The sequence below is a fragment of the Colossoma macropomum genome, unplaced genomic scaffold, assembly GCF_904425465.1.
Source record: "Colossoma macropomum unplaced genomic scaffold, Colossoma_macropomum, whole genome shotgun sequence".
Taxonomy (NCBI): domain Eukaryota; kingdom Metazoa; phylum Chordata; class Actinopteri; order Characiformes; family Serrasalmidae; genus Colossoma; species Colossoma macropomum.
In genome coordinates, this window is record NW_023494784.1 from 35834195 (window position 1) to 35858237 (window position 24043).

Here is a 24043-nt window from a genome sequence, read left to right on the forward strand (position 1 = left end):
AATGTGGCTCAATTAAAACGTAAAGGAATAAGGCAGAAAAGCTCACACCATGATACAATGATCATACCCGAGCTCTAAAACACTGTCAGACAAAGATTTTGAAAAAAGCACACCAATCAAGTTCCTTTTTGCATAGGAATCACATACATGAAAAATGTCAGTCTAGACTGAGGCTTCAGTATAGTAGAGACAGCACTAGTGAAAATTGTAAATGATCTTTTATTCAAGGTATAACTGCTGGTTCTGCTTGATCTTAGTGTGGCATTCAATAAGACTAATCTATCTTACTAGATAAGCTATAAAACCTTGTAGGAGTAACAGGAATAGCTCTTTCCTGGTTTAGGTCTTAACTGACTGACCGCTGTCAGTTTGTGAATGTAAACGGCAAACCTTCTGTTTGTACAAAAGTGAAGTATGGTGTTCCACAAGGCTCTGTTTTAGGACCTCTATAATTTGCATTATATATGCTACCACTGGGTAGTGTTATCAGTGAACACGGAATCAGTTTCCACTGCTACATTGATGACACGCAATTGAATATATCAACTAAACCAGATAATAAACTTCAATTTAATACGACTGAAGGCTGTGTAAAAGACATAAAAGACTGGATGTCAAGTAACTTCTTCCTACTCAACTCAGAGGTCCTTCTTGGTCTAAAAGCTGCTAGAAACAAAGTGTCTTAAACTTAAAAGCTTTTTAGTTACATCAGATACATCTGAAAAAAAATCTCAATCTGTCCTTAAATGCACATATAACCAATATTACTAGAATAACTTTCCTCTATCTTTGCAATATTGCCAAATTAAGAAATGCACTGGCTCTACAGGATGCAGAAAAGCTAGTTCATGCCTTTATACCTCAAGACTGGATTACTGTAATGCCCTGCTGTCTGGATGTTCTTGCAAAAGCCTTAACAAGCTTCAGTTAGTCCAGAACGCTGCAGCCAGAATCCACACAAGAACCAGAAAGTTTGACCATATCAGCCCGGTTTTATCAATACAACATTGGTTGCCAGTTAAATTATGCATTGAGTACAAAATTATAATACTGACATATGAAGCTCTAAACTGCCTCACCCCTCAGTACCTGAGTGAGTTTATCTCTTATCATGGGTACTTAGATCACAAGGTGCTGGCTTACTATTAGTACCTAGACTTAATAAAGTTACATCTTTATATGTAGCCCTCATGCTTTGGAATAATCTTCCAGTCAGTGTTTGGGACTCAGACAGAGCGTCAGTCTTTAGGTCTAGGCTAAAAACTTACTTGTTTAGTCGAGCCTTTGGTAATTAGTTTTTCCTATTAGATAAAAGATGCAGATCTTCTGGCTCTCCATTAGGCTGTAATAGCTCAATTATTACACTGTATACTGTTCTCAGTCACTCCTAACAGAACTAACTCACTGTGTGTGTGTTTTGCTGAGCTGAATAACTGCCCATCCTGTGCGGTCTGATGCTTTTGCTTAATCTGTCTTGATCTGGTGTCCACAGCTCGTCTCTTTCTGGACCAGTCTGACCATCATGGAGCTTCCTGCTGTGCAACGCTGTGCAAACCTGGCCTGCATGTCACTGACCCTCCTGATGATACTGCTGCATGCACAGACTCTCTTTTGCCCTTTTCTTTATTTTAATATTTTATACTAATGGTAAAACCTTTTTCTGTTCATATAGCTCTTGTATTATTGTTTGGCTATCTGGTGTCGACCAAAGGAGGATGGGTTCCCCTTTTGAGTCTTGGTTCCTCTCAAGGTTTCTTCCTCTTGCTCTTAGGGAGTTTTTCCTTGCCACTGTCACCCCTGGTGACACTCATGGGACCCAGATTTGGACCCAGATTTTTCTGTAAAGCTGTTTTGTGACAAGTCCTATTGTAAAAAGTGCTATATAAATAAACTTTGCTTTGACTTGACTACAACGTTTTTTTGTTGTTCAGCAAAACTACAGACAGATTTTGTTTTTTTCTAAGTGTACAAAGTAGTATTTCATGCAATGAAGTCTGTTGTTGCATGATATACACATATGCTGACAGTTGGTTTCAGAGGTAGAAGAATAAATTCTTAATCAAGTTTATGTGACACAAACAAAAAGTGTTTTGTATTGTATATAATCATAAATAAGACTGTCATACTGTCTCTCTCTCTCTCTCTCTCTCTCTCTCTCTCTCTCTCACACACACACACACACACACATACACATATAAGATCATTTTAAGATGATATTATAAACAACAAGTTAATGTAGACATATTTCTTTTCAGCACAGCAGTAATAGCAGCTCTCTATCTCCATGCTGTCGTTGCCCGGAACCTCCTACATGCAGTTCATTTTTCCGTCAGTGTGATATTAGCGGCTGTACCGAAATGGCGACCTCTCTGCTCAGACTGGGACGACTCGGGTCGCTCAAGGTAAAAATAACAGTAATAACAGTAAAAAAGACTCTGCAGTTAATAAGAGTTTGGTTTTAAGAGAACAAATCTGATGAGTTTAGCGCTATTTCGACTGACTGTTCGCGGCTTGTGGGTTCCGGTGAACCGTTAAGCAGGCTGATGGTCGCCGTCTGTGTCCTTGTTGAGCTCATAAACACCGAGGACCGAGTTAAAGCTGATCTCGCAGCTGGAGATTCAGATGCTGCCTGATAATGTCAGTGTCGCTGAACAGTACAGTGGGTCTGGAAAGAGTTAGTTTAGGTCCGTGCTGGGGGAAACATCGCTTCACCGCAAGAAGTCGTGTTATTCTCCAGTTTCTTCTTCGAATTTTCCGGTTCCACCTTAAATGGTGCAGCAGGAGTTATTATAACTCATGCGCCACAATGTAGCTGCTGCACTATTTAAGGTGGAACGGGAAAATTCGAACAAGAAACGGGTGATATTGATGTGCTCTAAATGCTGCTTAAGCTGCAATTTTTAGCGATATTTTTGCGATACTGGTTATTTGGTAGGTAATGATCACTGTTTTCACTGTATAACGCCCATAAGGCAGCAGTGCCCCACTTAGCGTTTTACTGCTTAATACTGTTGTGTGCAGTTTATGCTGCATTCTCCCACTGCGTTTTAGGGCCACTGTTAATAAAAATAAAAACAGTAGACTTCGAGAAAAAAGTCGCACTATTTCGAGAAAAAAAGTCGTAATATTTGGGGATAAAAGTGGGCTAACTATAGGGGGGGCTGCCATAACGCGGATCGATCGATCATTTTGATCATCATTCTCACTGTGAAATTCGTGCCCTCTTTGGATAGCGCGGAGATGAAGCCACCGATGGCCGTGTAGACGACCCTGCCTGCGAAAAATGCCTTCATACATCACGTTTGTACGCACAGATCTGTGTAATTACATTTCCACATTAGTGAATTGGCACCAGCAGCAAAATAAGAAATATTATAAATCCGTTGCTATGTTAAAGCTTTTCAATTTTATTTAAATCCCAATGGTATTTCTTTATTTTTTATTTTGTTTATTCTGGGATGTGAAGGCTGTAAGGCATCCTATTGTTATACTTGTCTGTATATATATGGTTATATGCTTGAAATAATAATAATGATAATAATAATAATAATAATAATAATAAAAAGACCCTGCCTGCGGTTCTCTCTCAACAAAACAGACAGACAGTTTCCTCCGAGTCCGTCCGGCTCTTTATTCTAGATAAACAGAGTTTCCTGCTCAGCCGTTTCAGCCGGTTGTTATACTAATAACAGGCTGGTGCTGATGCGCAGGAGAGACAGGGAGACTGAGTGTTTCTTTATCGGTGAATCGATATGAAAGTTTAACTCCACCGACTCACCGCCCCTCAGTTAACACGAGGAGGGGCTGCCTTCACTCTGCACAATATTGTGACCTTTCCTGATATTAATGCCACTTTAATGTCGTAATTCTACGACTTTATTCTCGAAGTCTGCTGTTTTTATTTTTATTAACAGTGGCCCTAAGACGTCGTCATTGTTCACACGTTTGCGTTGAAAAACGTCATTCCGCACCTCATAGCGGTTCGCTGCCGACGGCGGCGTGAAGCTACGCAGACGTTGCCATGGAGACCGCGGTGCCGGTGTTGTATCCAAAACAGTCAAAATAAATAAACAAATAAATAAAACAGCACGATAGCTTTCTGAGTAAGAATGACTAGGTTCATAATGAGCATTGCTTTATTAGATGACACAAACGTACTATTACTGGATCTGTTGTTGTTGTTGTTGTTGTTGTTGTTGTTGTTGTTAGTGTGACACAGACTGAAGAATGGTCTTTGTAGCTAATTATCCAGATGTGGAGACAGTTTTAGGAAAACACGTTTACCCAGCAGAAATATCCAGATCTGTTTCTCCTACCAAATACAGCTAAGTAAAACTCCATAATAGACAATATACATGTGGATGAAATATAGTCGTATTAATTTATGATACACTAGCAGTAATTACTTCAGAACTAAGGAGATCAGTTAAATTATGGGCAACATTTACAGACAGGTAAAAAGCCCCGTTCAAGTCACACCTTGCTCCCAGAAACAGCAAAGATAAGCCCCATAATAGACATAATATTGTGTTAATAATAATAATAATAATAATGATTATTATTAGTTATTATTAATAATTATTACAAGTATCAAATTGGAACTAAGCAGCCCAGATTTGCTTCCCTTCCTACACAGCTCAGAGATGTATTCTGAACCTAAAATGACAGTTTTCCATTAAGGAGAACAATTATAGACAGGGAATAATCTGTCCAACTCTGTTGGGAGAAGCTCCATTGTAAATGTTATTCATTTGTGTTACATACCTGGTTTAATAATCTACATTACAGTTATTATTCTGAGTCTTTACAGTCCAGAGTTTAATTAGGGAGAACATTTATAATCAGTTAAAATGCCTTATCTGAATCTGTTCCCCCTGCTAATTACAGCTAAGAGAAGCTCCATTATGGAGCTCTTAAAAAGAGAAGAACATAGCCTAACAGACTTCATTTTGCTTTTACTCATGTATTACTTTCAACATTACTTTCCTGTAACCAGATGAATAAATCAGACTAAATTGCTGTGGTGGTGTTATAAGATTATTTAATGTGTGATTTTAACATTTGTACATGACAGATCAAAGTTGCTTTTGAGCTGGCATGCTGTGCACGTGTTTACAAAAGCTATATGTGAATAGTTTGATACCAGCCCTGGTTGATATCCTCAGGAATCCCAAAAATCTCTAACTGTTCCTCTCTGTTTTTTATTCAGTGTCTCCAGCAGGACAGCTGGGGCACTCTGAGGACCCCACTCACTGCAGCACTCTGCACGGAAGCGAAACAGCCGAAGAAACCAGCAAAGAAAGCAAAAGCTGCAAGTAAGAGTAAGAGCATGCTTCCTTTTTCCTCAAAGCATTATCTTAGTTAGCACTTGGATACTTAAGCACCTAACAGCAGCACAGGAACTTGTCTTGTAGTGTTCTTGACATGGATGTGGGTTAATAAGTTAAAGTACATTTCAAAAGTTACGTTTTTGTCATTCAGTGTACAAGAGAAAACAAACCTTATCAAATTTGAAGATGTACCTCTGAAATGGCACATAAGAGACTTAGCAAAGAAATCCTTGCATATCGCTGTTGTCGGAAGAAAACCTTGTATCTCCAAAATGGTCACTTTACAGGAAAAGGAAAAAAACATACTTTACTTTTAGTGTAAGTTAATGGAACGAGAATTTTTTCCAAGTCATTTTGGGCCATTTCTTTTTGTCCATTCATCATCAAATTTACAGACAATGTAAAGAGCAACAGGTATTTTTGAATTATGTCAAGAACTGAAAAACGACAAAAATGGAGATACAAGGTTTTGTTCCGACAGCAGCGATATGCGTCTCTGCACAATTAATTAATACGTTTTGGCCAAAACCTCAGATCTGTCACAAAACAATATTTGAGGCGTTGTTGCCACTGTAAATGATTCTGACTTAAGAAGTCTTTCAGAAAGGCTCGTTTCACATCAAACCACTCTGAATGACTTTATTTACATCTTTACAATTTAATTATGCAGACATTTTGAAAAATCTTGGGAATTCCCCCTTAATCAAAGCACTTTCAGGTCACTGATAAGACAAACTACAATATTTTACTGTATTATTAATACTCCGGATGCACTCTTATGGGAATTGTGGTTCAATGCTGATATTTTTCATGTACGTATCTGCCAATGCCTGAGACTAAATCTACCTGGATTAGCATTGCAGAGAAATGCATTGCTCATTTCTGTTTGGCTACAAATGCAGTAAAATTAAGAAAATTCAGACATCATAGCACAGTAGCCTAGAATTGCCTAACCATTCTGTTATTTTGAAGTACATAACTTCACTTCATAAAATATGGATTTGAAATGTCAGTCAAATCTAAACATCCAGTGCCAGTATATTTTTTAAAGCTAGTATGTGTCAATGCCGATTCGAGTCCAATATCATTGTGCATCTATAATTAATAATGTTGACTGCTCTGGACATTTTCACAAAGTTAGTGTGCATTTTCAAATACGATACTCCAAATACTGATACTCCAATCATGCTTCTGCGGATGTTTTTTTGTTGTGAGTCAGATGATGTCAGTAAGGTGAGTGTATAATTTTTCCTCTTCACATTGGTATCAGCAGGGCTACTGGTTCCAGCGTTCATCATCAAAACAAACTCACACTGTTTGTCCCATTTTCTCAGTCTTAGAGGCCCCTGAAGACAGGGCGGCTCTACTAGCCTACAAGACCGCTGTTGCCTTCCCTACTAGACTTTCTGCCCCAGGATTTGTCAGTGCATTAGGTGAATCTGACCTGAGGGCAGCTGGAACTGTAGAGGCTGCAGGTGCCACTGAAGTTTCAGCTGAGGCTTCAGCCACAGGAGAGGCTTCCAGCACTGGCCAAGGTGAATCTGTCACAAATCAACCTGAAGCTATACCTGTTGCAGAATCTGTGACTACAAGTGATGCTGCAGGTGCCAAGGTGGAGGCATCTGAGACTACTGCCACAGATTCTCCAGCCCCAGTAAAAGAAGCCAAAGAAACAACAACCCCAAAGGATGAAGAAGCTACCGCTACCTCCTCCTCCAGTGACTCAGATTCTGATTCTGACTCGGATTCTGATGACGAAGCACCAGACAAGACTGAGAAGACTGAAACAGTGGTCCAGCCTGAAGAAAAAGCAGAACAGGAGAGCGTTCCAAAAGAGTCTGCTTCAGAGGTAAAGACTCCTGAAAGTGCTCCTGAAGGTGTGGCTTCTGAGCCTGTCTCAAAGGAAAAGACTGTGCCTGAGGCCTCTGTTGAAGGAGCACCAAAAACCACTAAAGCTGTGACTGATGCCACATCTTCAGAAGTGCCAGCTTCAGGTGCTGCACCAGAAACCTCCACAGACGATGCCTTTGCTGAGAAGATTGTTGACCCTGCCCCAGCTTTATCCACACCTGTTGCTAAAGCAGTTCCTGAAGCACCTACTGAATCCCCCCTGGCTGCAGCCCCAGAGGAGTTGGTTGATACTGCACCAGAAGTTAAAACAGCAGCCACAGAAGAAATTGTATCTGAAGAAGAACCAAATGTGGAGGTGAAGACTTCAGAGGCCAAAGCTGAATCTGTGCCAAAGGTTGCAACTGAGGTAATTCCAGAAGTAGCTGAAACCGTAGCTGGAGCCGTTGCTGAAGGAAGCCCTGATGTAGAGGCTAAAGTCACATCAGAAGTCGCCCCTGACTCTGCTAAGGAAGTGGCATCTGAGCCCAAATCTGAAGTGCAAGCTGCTCCACCCACAGAGGAGTTGGTCGATCCTGCTCCTGTAGTTGTCGACGCAGCAGAACCTCCACCGGAGATTGAAGTAGCGGCAGCACCTGAGGGTACTGACCACACCACCTTAAATCTTTTTCTATCCTTTATGGAGCCTTCAAACATGTTCTGTGATTTACAGAATACTAAAATCATATTGTTTTCCTGGTGTAGGTTTCCCCACTTAAATGCCATTTTAAAAAATGATTTTCTTTTTTTTACACTATTCTTCTTTTAATATATAACTCTCTGCCATCCTCAGTACATTTGCATTGACCTGCATCATTTTGAGCTATGAGTTGCCTCACTTTTTTCAAGCTTTTGTGCATGTCTGCATTTAAGGACTCCAGATTAGAGCTTGAAATTTGTCCAAACTCGTCGGGAACCGATTGCTCACGTTGTGTTCGATCTGCTTTCCTAAATATGGTGTCAGATGTTAACAGATTTCATGTTCATGTTTATTTTAATGAATTTCGTCCCATGTTTATCCCTGCTTTAGTTGTGATTGTCTTTTTTTTCCACTGTATGTTAATTATTAATGTACATGACTGAAGTGACGGAACTGGCTGGTTAGCTAGCTGTCAATGCTTAATAGCTCCCAACTATAGATAGAAACAGCACCAGCTCAAACAAACAAACATGACTCACTGTTGCCCTCTAGAGGTGTTATAGCACCAATCAAAAGTAAGAACGTTGATGTTTTCGTAAGACCTCATGACGTGTCTCGATAAAAATGTTTTCTATTTTCGTTTATTTATATTATTTGACCCAGCCCCACAGATAAAAAAGCACAGAATTCAAATTCTGTCTGTTGTGATGTAAACATATGATTGTGAAGGCTAACAACTGTGGAAATAATTGCAATCAGCTCAAATAATTGTGATCAGGCAGTTACCTTATAATTGTCACAGGCCAATTTAAAACATTTTAATGTGGCATGCTGAAGTCACCCACTCATGAATTTAGCTCATTAAGATGTTCAGAAGCATTGCTTGATGAATAGATTTGCTAAAGCAGAGTTTAAACATAATTTTCCACAGCTGATTCATTAATTGTATCATATTATTTTAAATATATGTTATATATAAATATATACCATGATCTAATGATGGCAATGCACTATGCAGTAATGTATTTGTGGCACTATCCTGTCAACTTTTTTTGACATTTTGGGTGATTGTGGGCCAGTTTGGGTCAGTTTCAGACAGAATTTTCGTCAGGCTCACATTGGGTTCAGACTCGTTTTGATGATATGGTCGGGTTAGATTTGGATGGAGTTCGAGTTCAGGTCAAAAGATCAAGTCTGATAAAAGCTCTACTCTGCATACAGAATCCTGAAATGCAGATATGTTAGGCTGTTCTTCTTTCTGGTCTGTTCTTTTACTCTTTCTGATTTTAGCCAGCTGTTGCACTAAAGGTCTTGCAGTTAATCTTCATAAAACCGTTTGGTGATTTGATGTCTCTTTTCCCATTTACATGCACAGGCATTTAGGTTTTAAACACTGATGTTCCAGAATGTGTTGTCAAAAATGACAACTTAGAGAAACAGTGTGTAAATGTGTAAAATATGTCATAGAAAAGTGCCTAAAATTTAAATATTTGCATTTACAGTGTAGAGGTTCAACTAATGTATGATCTTATAATCCTTTCCCCTCAAGACCTGCGTATCCAGATCTGGCTTGGTATTTGTCTTGTATGAGTGTTCTTGGGTAGAATGAATCCTCTGAATGCATTCCTACTAACATAGTCAGCTCATACACTGGATCACAGTTAACCCCTCAGGAGTACATGGCAACTTACTTGAGTCTGACAGTTCATTTCCATTGTAAGGAGCATCCACATATTTGGAGTTTCTATTGTTGAGGCTCTTATGGAAGTGTACTCTTACGTAGTAGATGTTACAAGAGACTGTAGGGGTGCTTTACAATACATTTAAATCTAATCTACCTAACCAATGTAGAAGGACTGTTTTCTTACATTTCTCTTTTTGGCATCTTTCACTTTTTCTTTCCTCTTTCCATCCTGAAAAGGGTTGTTTGCTATGTCTTATTATGTTAACAATATTATTTATATTATTTTATTATTTATTTTATATGCTCACTTTATTTTGTCTCCTTGTGTTAATGTCACAGTTAAATTCAGCTTGTACCAGAAAATAGCTAATGTTAATCATCATTAAATGTAAGAGTGTCAGAAAAATTGTCAGTGTTGGTGGAGGTTGTCTCTTTCTTCTCTTGAGTGAAGAGCAGTTCTTCCATTTTTTTCTGCATTACCCTCCCGTATGTTGGGAGTTATTTCGAGATGCAGCCAATGACCCCTCCTTACTGACCGCATGCCTGGATCCCTTCACCTTCTGTTGTCTTTTCATTCTGTTCTATTAACGACACAGCGTGAATGCTTCTCTGCACACTTTTGAGTGTACATTATTCCTCAGCCTATGAAACTGCTCTACCTGTTATTGGAGCTAGTTTTGCTTTTTAACAGTAAAAAAGTTTGTTTTTTGTTTTTTTAAATCATTTTCAACTATCACAGTCTGATACAGCTGACTGACTAGAGCTAAAGTGATGGAGGCTGTTAGACAAGCAGCCTTAGGCTGTTCACGCTCCTTTGAATTTGATCTCTGTGACCACAGGGGGTGGAATCACATGACCTATAATAGGAAGTGACTACTGTAAAACAATGCAGCCAGAAGTGTGAATATTCAAACAAATGCTCCTTTCAAGTTAGGATGTAAAGAGTAGTTAAAGGCCGTGTTAAGAAGATAAGCTTTAGTGTTAGTTTTTTTACTCATGACAGACCTACTTCCTGGGATTATTCGTGTTACATGCTAGTGTTAACTACAGATTACTTATGTAGATTTGTTATCATTATTATTGTTATTATTATTAGTTTCTTAACATTTCTTGATGAATGCTATGTGTATAGTGGATCTAGCTGTTTATATGGCTTCCAGTGCATTGTGCATGGTGCTATATTATTACCAGCGTCCACAGATTCCTGTCCCCGGTACCTTATATGTTAATGCATTTAGCATATGTACAAACACCTTGCAAAGTGAGTAACAAAGCCATTTATTGGCAGGCTCCAATTGTTGACCATGTTACCAAATATATATAAATATAAAAATATATAATATATAAAAATGTTAACATGTTGTATGTGATCTGAATAAAGTATATTTATACTTCCACATGTCTTAGTTTGTTCTCACTTCTTGCTCTCTATCCTCCCTGTCTTCTCTAGAACCTGCCCCAGAGCCTGAGCCTGAGCCAGAGCCATTCGACAACACTACCTACAAGAACCTGCAGCACCACAGTTACAACATTTACACCTTTGTAGATATGGATGTGGAGATGGCCAAGCACCGTCTGCCCCAGCCCTCTTCAGGAAGACCTTCACCCAGGCACTGATCTTCCCCTCGCAGAGGCCGACGACCTCATTCCTCAAAGCCCTGCCGTGTTTGCCGTGCTCCTGTGTGTCTTGGATGATTGACTACACTGTGTAGGAAATGCTTGTAATTCTATTAAAAGTATATGATATAATATCAAAATTATTTGGAGGTGTCTCTTAGTGTTGTTGCTGTAGCAGAGAACATTTGTATAAACAGTATTATAGAACATTATGTAGAAAGGGGATATCCTAGTGTTGTTTAGTGTTGTTTTAGTGTTGTTTTAAATGCACCTCACTTAGCGTCTCACTACAAACTGCTCTAATTTAGCTCTATTGAAGCTTTTTATTTATGTACAGTTGAAGGAAGAAATAATATTACACACATAGGTACAGCATTCATGGAATTTATTATAAAGTTTCTAGTTTTATTTAATTCAGCTTTGCCCACTCTGTGGATGGAACAAATTAAAAGCCTCCAGTGAATATCTTGATGTGTAAATATTGTAATTGAAAGCAACAAAAAAAAAAGCTGAAGAGCATACAAGGAAAATGGGGAGTACACTGCATTTTGAGTTTTATAGTAGTGTAAGTAAACTTTTATTTCCAATTTATGCCAGTAAATTATAATTATGAAAAAAGGAAAACATAACTACCTTGTAGTATAAACAATGTGGCACACCTGTGTCAGTGAGGAGTGTGCTGTATTTTAATTTTTTTATAAGAGAACCCTAGTTTTATTCAACCTTTTCTCTTGTTACTTTTATTATTGAACTGTCATACAGTTTCCTCCAGGAGAGGCACCAGGTTAACACTTAATGTTGAATATATTGACTGATGCCAATTAAATTGAATTATGAGAATGAGAATGAAGAGTAACTTGATTTTGCAAAGAGTGGAGTAAGTGTACTGCATTCTTAATTTTGTTTAGGGAAACATAAATTTACTAGGTTTATTGAGTTTTCCAATTTATCAAAAAATGAAGATGGTAAAAGAAAACAAACAAAAGTCTAGATAGTAAAAAAAAATTGCATTTGTGAGTTAGAGCGTACGTTCTCTCGCTCTCCAAGGGGGGGGGTCACATCACAGCCCCGCCCTCTTTATGAATATGCATAAGAAAATATTTTGATGTCCTTTACGATCCCTCGCCGCTGCCCCGCCCCTATATAAATATTCATATTCCGAACGCCTTGCGTCCCCTTGACGTGATGACGCAGGGCTGCCACTGCGGATCCCGATTGCTGCAGCCGCTTGTCAGTGTGATGGAGATTGGCACCAGGTAAGCTGTCACTCAAAATCCTTATTTCACCCCGATCACTATCAATCAAACTAATCTACAGCAGCAACGCTATAAAAACCCTCGGCCTGAGGGAACCAGAGACTCTGGCAAGCGTGTGTGTGTTTATGGGGGGCAGATATGAGTCTCTACCGGGCCTTAAATATATTGTAGATCAAAATCTAAATATATTTATGTCTTTATTGGAGAGGGAGAGAGAGAGAGGAGGTTTCTATTCCAAGGGCGAGAACCGAAAGCAAGGCCCGGCTGCGGTTTCCCAGTTTGGCTAAAGACGAGAACGCGACTGTGGGCTTTTTTTCTGGGTTAACTTTTGAGTGGACTGGTTTCAAACCACCCCCCAAAAACACAACTAGGTCGGGCTGGTAACATTAGCGTTTTAAAATAAGCACAAATCGGTGATTTAAAAGTCTGTGCTGGAGCAGAGAGCGCTGCCGGATTCACGCTAATCTCCTGCAGTTGGTCAGCTAAGCTAAACTAAGCTAAGCTAAGCTAAGCTAATTTACGAGCTACGAAGCCAAAACACCTCGGCACGTTTACAGGCTGCTGCAGAGCTACAGCTAATTGACCCCGCTTTATTTTATAGTTTGTGAATTAAAATACAAGTTAATCGCTGCTCTTTTCCGCGTTGCCATGACATCGCCCTGCCGACGAGGCTGAAGTCGGCTTGTTGCAATTTTCCCGTTCCACCTTAAATGGCGCAGAGGTGACTTTTATAACGCCGAGGCGCCAGAATGGAATTGCTGCTCCATTTAAGGTGGAACGGGAAAATTCGAATACCAAGCCAGCTCCAATTTGGTAGCTATCTCGTATCGCCCTGCCAGTTATTTTGCCGACTATAAGCTGCCGACAGCCTCACAAAATGCGAATATTTGAGTTTTATAACTAAAAACGTTTTAATGTTTCTCAAATTTATAGTTATCTAACAGCTAATTTGTGCTAAAAAGGCTAACTAGCACCGCTAGCCCGGCCTCAGCAGCAGCGCTCCGTTTACACTCATCATTTGCAGGCTAGACTGGCTGTTTATCAGAGTAACATTAGCTATCAGATAAGGTTTTAAAATTGCTCTGTTGATAACGTTCAGTTTCGTATGAAATTCTGGCAGATACAGCTAAGCTAAATAGTGCAAATGAATCAGATATGGGTTTGTAGCTCCGTGATATGAGCACAACACGTGTATGCAGCCGTACATGGACAGTAATGATAGGAAAGGATAGAAGAGCAAAATAAAACGTATACAGCCGCCTGTAGCTTACAATACAACAGTGCTGTAAACGCCTATAATACAGCATGTCCTGCACTGGACGCCAATGTTGGCGTAGTAACAACAACTAAAGGCCATTTGTGAAAAAATGTGAGGAATCATAGTTTAGCAAACAACAACTTTCCACTTCTTCATGACAGCAAGTATTTAGTAAGTTACAGCAAAACAGCAAACAAAGAACTTCTGCCTGCCCAGAGGAAAAAATATTACTTAAGATTGTCTCAGAGAAATAAAGCGGATCTCAGTATTGTTTTAATGATCACTGATTTCTGAAAACCACCCTTAGCAGAAAAGAGGAGATTAACATCAGCACTTCTCTGTAAGAAGTTCTGGTGGTGAATGAGAAAAGCATGAGTTCTCCTTCTGCACTGACAGGCTGCTGAAAGAGATCTGTGATATAGAATAGAGCTCTATAAGAAAATTATGATTGTATGATAATTATTACTTATTTATCTTAAGTTTTTCTTATGGAAATATTATTCAGCTAAGACCAGGGTGAGATTAGTCAGATATAAACGAGTTAATCCGTATATGAGACAATATTTAGATCACAGTGAGAAAATCTGAGGGTTATTTTTTAGGAGCCAAATTTCAGAGACATGAGAATATGGCTTTACATCTAACTCTGATTTCAAACAGGACTTAATCATTTATAGAAGTACACGAGATGTTGATGAATATTTATTTCCTCTGGGTGCACACATGACAACAGTATTGTGGGACGGATATTACAGCAAACAACCTTCCACCTGAAACCTACAGGACAAACAGACTTATACCTAATTAGTAAATAAATTGTGTTTACTTTTTTGGTGGTGAGAGTACTGATGTATTGACCTTAGATTTTGTGTATTCTAAGAAGTTAAAGGGGAGTTCCACCAATTTTTCAAAATTTCTGTATGATTAAATGTTTAAGTTGTGAACAAAGTCACTCAGAGTTCTTTCATATGAAATGCTTACATTTACAGAATCAGAATTTTACACAGTGCAGGTGATCACTGGGCATTTAAAACGTTTAATGCCTCTAAAAGCTACGTCACAGACAGGTGTAACATGGAATAGTTATGAATACGCCACCTGATGCCTGAGACATTGTTTAACAATACCTTTGAGAAGGATTTGGAGCATGAAAAGCATAACATTTGTAGTATATGTTTAGTATATTAGGTTTGCTGGTCATTTTGTACAGTAAATAAAATGACTATGTTTGCATTGGAGACACCACGTTCACTGTTTCTTACCACCCCCACTGTAAAGAAATCTGGGTGGGTAAGTTTATCTGCATGTACCATTTTGCATTATACCACTCTGAATATCTTGGCTTCCATCCTAGTTATTGAATTATGTAATCATTTAAAAAAATCAGTGGAGTTCCTCTTTAACCCTGGTGGCAGCAATTTACCAACACATGGCATCATACCATGATGCCAACTTCTCGTGCATACCTTTCATCTAGGTTCCTGGTATCTAACAATTGGTTGTCTCAATGTCGTTTTTAAATAATGTAATTTACTTAACGTTTGGTCATTGTTTTGTGTATGTAATAGCATCGTGAATGTAATAACATGTCTGTGAAATCCAGAATGTTTAGAATGTAATCAGTATAACTAGAAGCAAATTGTATGTTTATAGTGGATGGTGGTAGTTAAAGAAGATTTTTTTGTGTGTTATTTAACTGGTATATCCAAAGTTATGCTAGAGCCACGACAAACAGCACTCAGTATTTTCCAACAGTGGGTGAAATTTGGATTTCTTTAAGTGTGTATGTGGCAATGCCAAAAGTGTCATTGGTGTATCTGCGAAACAGTGTGGTTATGTGACCAGTGAATTTTTCAGAAAAGCTTTCTCAACAAAGAGACTTTTATAGGAAAGTTCCATTTTATTGCCAGGACAGCTCTTACATGCGAATATTTAGAATTAAAACTAAAGCGATGTAGTGTTAATGCAACTTCTCATAGTCCCAAGGGATGACTAGGCTAACAGATTCTCTTCTAGTCATTCGTTCAGAAGACGTTTATAAGCTTTTAATTCCAGTATCTTTGACTACGTTTTATTATGAATAATATGAGTAATATGCACATGTTTTGTGTGTACAAACAGGTGATTTGCTGCTACCTGCCCGTATAATGCTTCAGTGTTGGCTGTGGATAAAGTGAACATGATGGCAGCCCAGCCTGTGTCATTAGACAAGTACCAGGAGGGAGTGCAGCAGGTAGGCTGGTGGCATTTACACACAACCTTTCCATTAAATTTATGGTTAAATCAAAGTTACATTTGCAGGCCAGCATAAATAATCCCAGTTCATTTATGACATACAGATGACTGAGAGCTGTAAGGTTGTCTCGTTAGCATTTGGGCAATGTTGATCATGTTTTTCCCCCCTACAGACTGTTGCATGGTATTTACAGTGTCTGTGTTGATTCTGCTGGTTTAGATGCAGGGAATGGAGCAGACCGATGGTGATCCAGAGAAGAGTTTTGTAGACTCGAGAATCTGCAGCCCTGCTCTTGCTAAGCCTCAGACTCCAATGGACACAGACAAAGCCTCCATATACAGGTAATGAGCCAAACTTGGAGGCCTGGAGGCCCACTTGCATATTGTCACTGTTGAAACTTCATAGGAAAAACCTTCTGAATTTTTCTGAACTTTAATATATATCATGAATTATTTTGTTCTGTTAATTTGCACCATTTTTTAAAATCAATCTGTTATGATATCTGATCACAATATAAAGGGCAACTGGCTTTTTCAAATGGTGTTAAAAAAAAAACAAAACAAGGTTTTATACGTTCTGATTCATGTGATATGATATGATTGCTCAGAACCATCTGTTAATTTACAAATTTAGTCTCATTTTAGAGATTTTGATCTTGCTTAATTCCCTTTGTTTCTTATTTAATGTTCTCCATTCCTTCATTACATTTCAGCTCTAAGGTATAGTTTGTGTTTTCTATGCAATTACAGGCATCCCCTCTTTCCTCTCCTGGCACTGCTGTTTGAGAAGTGTGAGCAGTCTACTCAGGGTCCGGAGTGTGTGTCATCAGCAAGCTTTGATGTCGATATAGAGAATTTTGTTCGCAGCCAGGAGAAGGACAGCAAGACTTTCTTTAGCGAAGACCCTGAGCTGGACAACCTGGTAAGAAGTACTACCTTAAAGTCAAAGTAAACCATAATTATAATGCATTTTCCTACTAAATCAAGTGAAACACGGTATCAGGGAGGGTCTCTGAGCTAGCTGCCTGTTTCTCTCGATTATATGTGAGGGTAGGGCGAAGAAGATGTAAAATATGTTATTTTTTCATATTATTTTCCCTGACCATAAGTGCACAGTGACATAATCAAAAGTTAGAAGACCTTTTAGATGCAAAAAGCCATTACATTTTGATGGAAAATTATGAGAAAACAAAAAATATGTCTCTTAAATGATATAATTTGATGAATTGTGCTTAGTATGACCAGACACTTGAACTAACAAGGTAAAAGTTGTCCATTTTGATTTCACATTGACTTTAAGGACTCCTTAATTTGAAAATGAGTCCATTGTTGACCGCTGAGGCTTAGGTTATTGTTCAGTTATTAAATCTTATTAGTCATTAACCACTTTAAGTGATTCAGTAAGTACAATGAAGCTGATATATAAGTTGTGCAGTTGTGATGAGTGAGGAGATGAAGTGTGGACCCACATATGGGCTCTTCAAAGGATTAAAGGGTGTTTTCCACGGTTGTGAAATAAATCAAATTGTATACAGTCATATGCGAAAGTTTGGGTGCCCCTGCTCTAATTGCATATTTTATTGATTTTCTAAGTGTAAATAAGTGAACGCAGCCTCTACGGAGAACACACTTGTGCACATTTTAATACACAGTTACTATTTATTTGCTGTATGCAATATTGCAACTAAAATTTGCAGGAAATGCCATATTTAAGTGTGTTCTCTGTAGAGGATGTGTTATTATTTTCACTTAGAAAAGCAACAAAACATGTCATTTTTACCACTGGTGAGCCTTTATCAATATTTACTGACTTTGTTGAACTTAACAGCCTAACAAAGCACAGTGTAAAACCTTTCCCCTGTTATAAAATCTGCCTTTGAATACAATTCATGATCTCCTCTTGCAGTCAGTGACATCAATACAAACTGACTCTGAATGAAAACAAGCATTCACACTGCTTATAGTTCAGAGAAAGCTGCAGTCCTGGCATGGGATGCTGTCGTCTGTAAGCTGTACGTATCTGAAAGATCTCAGTGGTGTCGGCAGTGATGACGTGTGTGAGCTGTTTTCAGAACCAGAATCAGGCTTTTTTGGGCAATTATATTTGCATACAAGGAATTTACATATGGATACAAAGTTTTTCACAGTACAAAAGTTACACTTGTGCAGTCACAGACATTCATTCCTCCATTCCTTCATCCAGTTTTTTCATGTGTACATGCACTGATAGACAAATAGACATTAAGTACTGTAAACATGGACACGGGCACACATTTATAAATAGCGAGTATTATAATTATCAATCAGAATGTGTAGTGCAGTATTCAGCAGCCAGATAAAATGTTACAAATGCTGAATGGTTCAGTTTGGCAGTGTGCTTTAATTGTTCGTAACTGTTTTATTGTTTGAGATGCCAGTAATCATGTGCCTGCGTATTCAGATGGTAAAGGCCATTCAGGTGCTGCGGATTCACCTGCTGGAGCTGGAGAAGGTGAGTGACCTGTGTAAGGACTTCTGCAGCCGCTACATCTCCTGCCTCAAGTCTAAGATGAACAGCGAGACTCTGCTGAGTGGAGAGCCGGGCAGTCCATATTCTAACATACAGATGCAGGTGAGTCACCTCCTACCTCACATTACTCACCTGTACCTGCATATGTGCAGTCTTATCTGCATTAGTTTCCAGCTGAGAACAGCTTATATGCCCTTTATTAATCACATGACTGGAAAGTGTCTCTAAATGCTTAGGATCAGTCACTGAGCTGCTCTTTGAAGAAGCGCTGGAACAGTACTACACAGTGGCTTCTTCAAATGATCTGCCAGACAGCATCTCCTATGTCATTGATAAATTTCTCTACCGTGCTTGTGCATAACCTTACTCAAAAATGTAAATAATAGAGAAATTTCAAACAGATTTTGTTTTTATTTCTCTTTGGATTACCAGTAGGATTACATTAAGGATCCTCAGACAACAAGGCTTTTAATCTTGACTGTTCATTACATACTGCTGAGGTTATTTTTCATTTATTATTATTATTATTTTTTTTTTATTTTGTACAGACACCTAACTTCTCCAGCACAATGAGTCCCCAGGGCATTGTGGTCCCTGCCTCAGCTCTACAACACGGCAGCGTTACCGTGACAACAGGAAATACGCAACAGGTGCTAGCAGGTACGTCTCTGGAGACCAAGATCACCTCACAATGTTTTGTCTGCATCTGCTCTACATGTACTTAAAAGCCTTAGGAAAAGCACTAATAAAATACACCAAATGCATGCTGAGGGTTTTTTAAATATATAAAAATATTTTAATTAAACAACAAATATACAATAAATACCAACATATTCCTTTTTATTAAACATCATAATTTTTTATTTTATTAAACATCATCGTAATTCGTTTTTCCTCTGAATTTATTTTTTTAATTTTTTATTATTATTGTATGTTTTTGTGTGTATATATATATATATATATATATATATATATATATATATTCTTATTTTTTTGTATTTTGAGGTCCTCCAGGTGGGACAGTTTATCAGCCGGTCACTGTACTCACACCAGAAGGTCATGTGGTGACACAGGGACTCTCACCGAGCACTTTACGCTTTCAGAACTCCCAGGTATGGACTTTGCTGCTCTGTATACATGCAAAACAGGATAACAGTCACACATATACACACACACACACACACACACACACACACACACACACACAAAAATATATTTACAAAGCAGTTTATCTGGGCATTAAATGTGCATTTGCTCATAAAAACGCCAACATTACAGTAAGTTCAAATAATGTTCATGGTTCAGCACTAACAATTGCCTGAATGCCTGGGCAAAGCACAATATTAATTTGTAACAGTAGCATTGTAAATTACTTATCTAGGCAAGCTTTTTGCACAGTACAGTATATATGCAATATAAATATATGAATATATGCAATATATCCACTGCCGTTGAAACGTTTGGAATCACTTGCTATATTAACAATTTTAGTTACTTTACATACTGTACTTTACTCTTAAATTGCGTAATTTTTATTTACAGCTTACTAGTGTTCTGTTGATTACTTGAAACGTGTGAAATTACATAGGACCTATATTACAGTCATTTTATACACTTGTCTACCGCCATGTTGATTGTTTATATTTTTGTCAGCCTTGATTCCAAATGTTTGAACAGTAACTTTTGAAAGGTAGTTTTCACAGAGATTACACTCAAATCACCTGTACAGACTGACTAGCTGAGGTTCTTTTCTCTAAGCAGCTACAGCTGCAGCTGAATCAGGATTTGAGTTTCTTCACCGCTGATGACAGCTCACCTAAAAACAAGCGCGGTGTTCTCCCCAAACATGCCACCAACGTCATGCGCTCCTGGCTCTTCCAGCACATCGGGGTGAGGATGTCTTCTGGAGGAAAAAAACCTGTTTTCTCAGGTTATGATCTCGCCAGTATTTTCTGTTTTCAAACTTTCAGTTCAAAAGCTCTTTATTTTCTTTTTAGCACCCATATCCTACGGAAGAGGAGAAGAAACAGATTGCTTCTCAAACCAATCTGACTTTACTCCAGGTCAACAACTGGTATGTTACTGTCCAGGTGGACACACATTATTGATTTTTCTTTTTTCTTTCTGATGCTGCCCAAAAATGTTTGAGATCTGATGTCCAGATCAGAAGATAGTATCACAGAACTTAAGTGGAAAAATTCTTATGCAATAACTATAATTCATATACATTGTGCTATAGGTTTATTAACGCACGGAGGCGGATCCTGCAGCCCATGCTGGACGCCAGCTCTGCAGAGACACCGAAAACCAAGAAGAAGACTCCACAGAACCGCCCCCTTCAACGCTTCTGGCCTGACACCATCGCCTCCTCCGTATCCCAGCAACAGCTCACCATGGCAGATGGTACTGCTACTAAATGAAATCAGTTTGCAAAACTGTTACACAAAACAAACAAACACAGAACCACAACAGTTCCTCCCTTCCTGTATGTTTCACAGAAACAGTGGAAACAACAGTTTGGCGTTTAGCCCTTTAAATGGCCAGAGGCTCGAAGTTTTATCACACGCTTCTATAACCTAAGAATAGCTCAGCCAGTTTGCACTGAAGTCCCTGTAGATACTGAAAAATAAGCCTTAGTATGTAATGAGCCTGGAATTTTAAGGGGTAATGAGTGGATAACATGGATTAAAAAATCATGTAGATAACAAACTAACTCAAAACAGTTTGAGTTGTTGTTTCTAATGGACTTCCTTGTGTGGTTTCTGACAATGTATGACATACTATTTCTTTACAAATGGACAAAGTCTGTTAATAGTCATATGCAAAAGTTGGGCGCCACTGTCCCCTGGTCAAGCGCCCCTGGTCATGTTTTGTTAATTTTCTTAGAGAAAATAAGTTAATACATCCTCTACAGAGAACATATTTCTGCACATTTTAATAAGCACTTGCTGTTTATTTGCTGAATTTAACATCTAAATAAATAAATCATAAAACATGGCTTGTGAAAAAGTTGACACACATTATGTTTTATGTTTTATTTTTTGCCTGTATGTTAGACTCAGTTAATGAATGAAAAGAAGTGCACAAATATTTGTAGAATATGCCATATTAAAGTTTGTTCCCTGTAGATGGATATTTTCATGCACAATTACTGTTTATTTGCTTAATTTAATATATTGGAAAACAAAGTAAGAATAAATATGGCCTGTACCAAGTTATAGCACATTTTATATCTCATGTTTTATATTTTTCCTATATGTGAAACAGCAAATTAATAGAAATTGTGCACTAAAATTTGCAGAAAAATGCCATATTTAAGTTTTCTGTAGAGGATGAGTTAACTTATTTCCGTTTAATAAATCAAGAGAACCTGTAATTTGATGGAGTGGGGAAGTTTAAACTTGTGCGAATAACTATTAAAACAAAAATAAGATATTCCAATTTGGTAAAAATGCAGTATTAACTCTGTGTTTAGGTACCATGGTTACGGTGGGGATGAGCATAGATGGCTTCCAGACTCTTTCGGCAGACGGAGCGATCCTCGCCGTGCAGCAAGTCATGATGGATGATCAGAGTGAGGAAGAAACAAATGACAGTGGAGACGAGGACGACACACACCTGTCCTCGGCTAATATGACCGCTCTGGGCCTGGATCCCAGCGACTGAGACACACACACACGTAAACTTGCACACAGAGACTTGCACAAATATTCAAGCCATTAAGTTAACCAGCACTACAAAGAAAAAATACTAAAAGGAGGTTCTCAGTAAACATCCCGTAAAGTACTGTACATAGACGTTTATTCTCCCAACACACAGTTTACAAAGAGCACAACCTTACAGACAGGTGTGTAAAGTGGACAGACTCTTTTTATTGCGTAGACGTGTAGATGAGTGCACTTTTTTGTATGAACTCCAAAACAGCAGGCAAAAAAAACAGAAACAAGCAAGTGTTTGAGGCGAGTTTTTGAAGCTGTGTCTGGTTAGCATTTGGTAGTAGTTTTACTTCTTTTTATGAATTCATCTGGATGCCAACAGTTTGTGAGTTTGTGCTTGTGATGGTTTTCTTCTGCATGCTAGAGTTTCCCCCTCCCCGTGTCCTCACTCTCTCCCAAACAGGCCGAGGACAGAAAACAAACTAAAACAGTAAAAGATTATTATTTTTGTATATGGAAAGTATTTGTTTTCTTTTTTATTCGTTTTTGCTTTGTGTTTTCTAAGAAATATAAATGTAAAAAAAAAAAAATGCAAAAATTGTGCAACATAGCTGCCCAGTTTTCAGGGCCTGATGACCTTTTTTAGGAAAAAAGACAAAAAGTGCAGAGAAGGTTTAGAATTTTTTAAATATGTAGATTGGTTTTAACACAATCCATGAAATAATGCCTTACATGTTTCTCTTTTCTAAAACGTACTCGCCAGTAAGCACAGCCCACTTAAAGGTGCTTTTCTGTTTTACTTGCTATGTTGTGCTCTGTAGAGCCAAAGCCTCTCAGTACTGAGGTCTGAAAGAACTCAAGTCTAATTTTTGGAACTGACATTAGTCTTAGCTCTCTTTAGACATTATGGGCTTGGACATGGATTAAGCTTCACCTTGGACTAAATTGCTGTGCCAATGGTGAATCACTATTGGAAGGTCTTTATAGTCTAGGATTAGGCTTAATCTGGGTGAGGGAAATTGGCCTTTTGAGATCAACTTGGAATTAACAAAAGGCTCCAGTGGGCCGTTACCAATGTTTTTTTTATATATATATAAAAATGTGTTTTGCAAATAAAGATGGCATCAAATGCCACAAACTTTTAAAATGTTAATTTTTTTATGAAATTACCATCATTGGCAAAAACTATTACTTGCTTTTACCTCTTAAACATTTTTATTGAAGCAAAGGTAAGAAAAGTAAACCTATTGCAGGAAAGAGAATGTAATAAATATACGGTTTCTTTTCTCCACTTCTGATTTTATAGATTTCTTAGCAAAAAATCTTATTTCTTCTTAAAGGGAAGAATATTCCACACTACAGAATCACAGAACAAAATGTGAAATTCACACCTTCTTATTTATTTACATGGAGTGACTATACAATTTCTGATTTGTAGCAGTTTACAAAGTTAAAACACTTGCTTAGAATGGGTCTTCCACTTCTACCACAACTCTTATTACTGTCTTGTACCTATTCAAATGTAGTTTTGTTTGAAATATCTTTCTGTTAAAAAGACACAAGCATGACGTTTCAATCTTGTCACACTGTTTTCTATGGTTGGCAGCCCATTCTAAATAATGGCAGTCTGTGTATTAGATTAAAGATGTTTTTCTAATGAATAAAAAGTACAGAAAAAATGCTAAAATGCTTTCTTTTCTTTAAGATCAGTGAAGACAAGCGTTTAAAAGTTTTGCAAAGGAACAAAATGTCAAGAAAAATCCATCTCAATTACTGTCCTCATTTCTTTGTAGACTTTTTGTTCAGATAAAGTATTAGTGATGCACCGATATGGAATCTGTGGGCTGATTTCCAGAATTTTTCGTTTACATATTCACTGAAATGCACTGAAATTCACTGTTAATACATACATGTTTACAAAATGTAGAAACTGAGTCTAGATCCACCTGGATTAGAAAAGAGTTTATAAAT

General features: G+C 38.1%; 2 protein-coding genes across 12 annotated transcripts; both read left to right on the forward strand.

Annotated features, from left to right (window-relative positions):
* Positions 1–2308: 2308 nt before the first annotated feature.
* On the forward strand, positions 2309–11301 carry ndufv3 (NADH:ubiquinone oxidoreductase subunit V3). Of its 2 annotated transcripts, none has more exons than XM_036570340.1 (4): positions 2309–2402; positions 5210–5321; positions 6665–7819; positions 10992–11301. In XM_036570340.1, the coding sequence occupies exons 1-4, from the start codon at positions 2358–2360 to the stop codon at positions 11156–11158; spliced, it is 1479 nt and encodes a 492-aa protein (XP_036426233.1). In that variant the 5' UTR covers positions 2309–2357; the 3' UTR covers positions 11159–11301. The 2 variants fall into 2 exon arrangements, with proteins under 2 accessions (XP_036426233.1, XP_036426242.1); XM_036570349.1 differs by having other exon boundaries at positions 5210–5315.
* A 1016-nt stretch (positions 11302–12317) lies between these two features.
* On the forward strand, positions 12318–22353 carry pknox1.1 (pbx/knotted 1 homeobox 1.1). 10 transcript variants are annotated; one of them, XM_036570364.1, is made up of 11 exons: positions 12318–12414; positions 15794–15905; positions 16128–16249; positions 16658–16829; positions 18348–18518; positions 18965–19076; positions 19422–19528; positions 20175–20306; positions 20414–20490; positions 20656–20819; positions 21892–22353. In XM_036570364.1, exons 2-11 carry the CDS (start codon positions 15852–15854, stop codon positions 22080–22082), a joined length of 1302 nt encoding a protein of 433 aa, XP_036426257.1. In that variant the 5' UTR covers positions 12318–12414; positions 15794–15851; the 3' UTR covers positions 22083–22353. The 10 variants fall into 10 exon arrangements, with proteins under 10 accessions (XP_036426257.1, XP_036426318.1, XP_036426328.1 ...); XM_036570425.1 differs by having other exon boundaries at positions 20178–20306; XM_036570435.1 differs by having other exon boundaries at positions 19431–19528.
* Positions 22354–24043: the final 1690 nt, after the last annotated feature.

Coding starts and splice junctions, on each gene's coding strand:
- ndufv3 (XM_036570340.1), top strand. CDS start 2,358: ATGGCGACCTCTCTGCTCAGACTGGGACGACTCGGGTCGCTCAAG. Junction 2,403..5,209: donor GACGACTCGGGTCGCTCAAG/GTAAAAATAACA, acceptor TTTTTTATTCAG/TGTCTCCAGCAGGACAGCTG. Junction 7,820..10,991: donor AGTAGCGGCAGCACCTGAGG/GTACTGACCACA, acceptor TGTCTTCTCTAG/AACCTGCCCCAGAGCCTGAG.
- pknox1.1 (XM_036570364.1), top strand. CDS start 15,852: ATGATGGCAGCCCAGCCTGTGTCATTAGACAAGTACCAGGAGGGAGTG. Junction 15,906..16,127: donor ACCAGGAGGGAGTGCAGCAG/GTAGGCTGGTGG, acceptor CTGCTGGTTTAG/ATGCAGGGAATGGAGCAGAC. Junction 16,830..18,347: donor ACCCTGAGCTGGACAACCTG/GTAAGAAGTACT, acceptor CTGCGTATTCAG/ATGGTAAAGGCCATTCAGGT.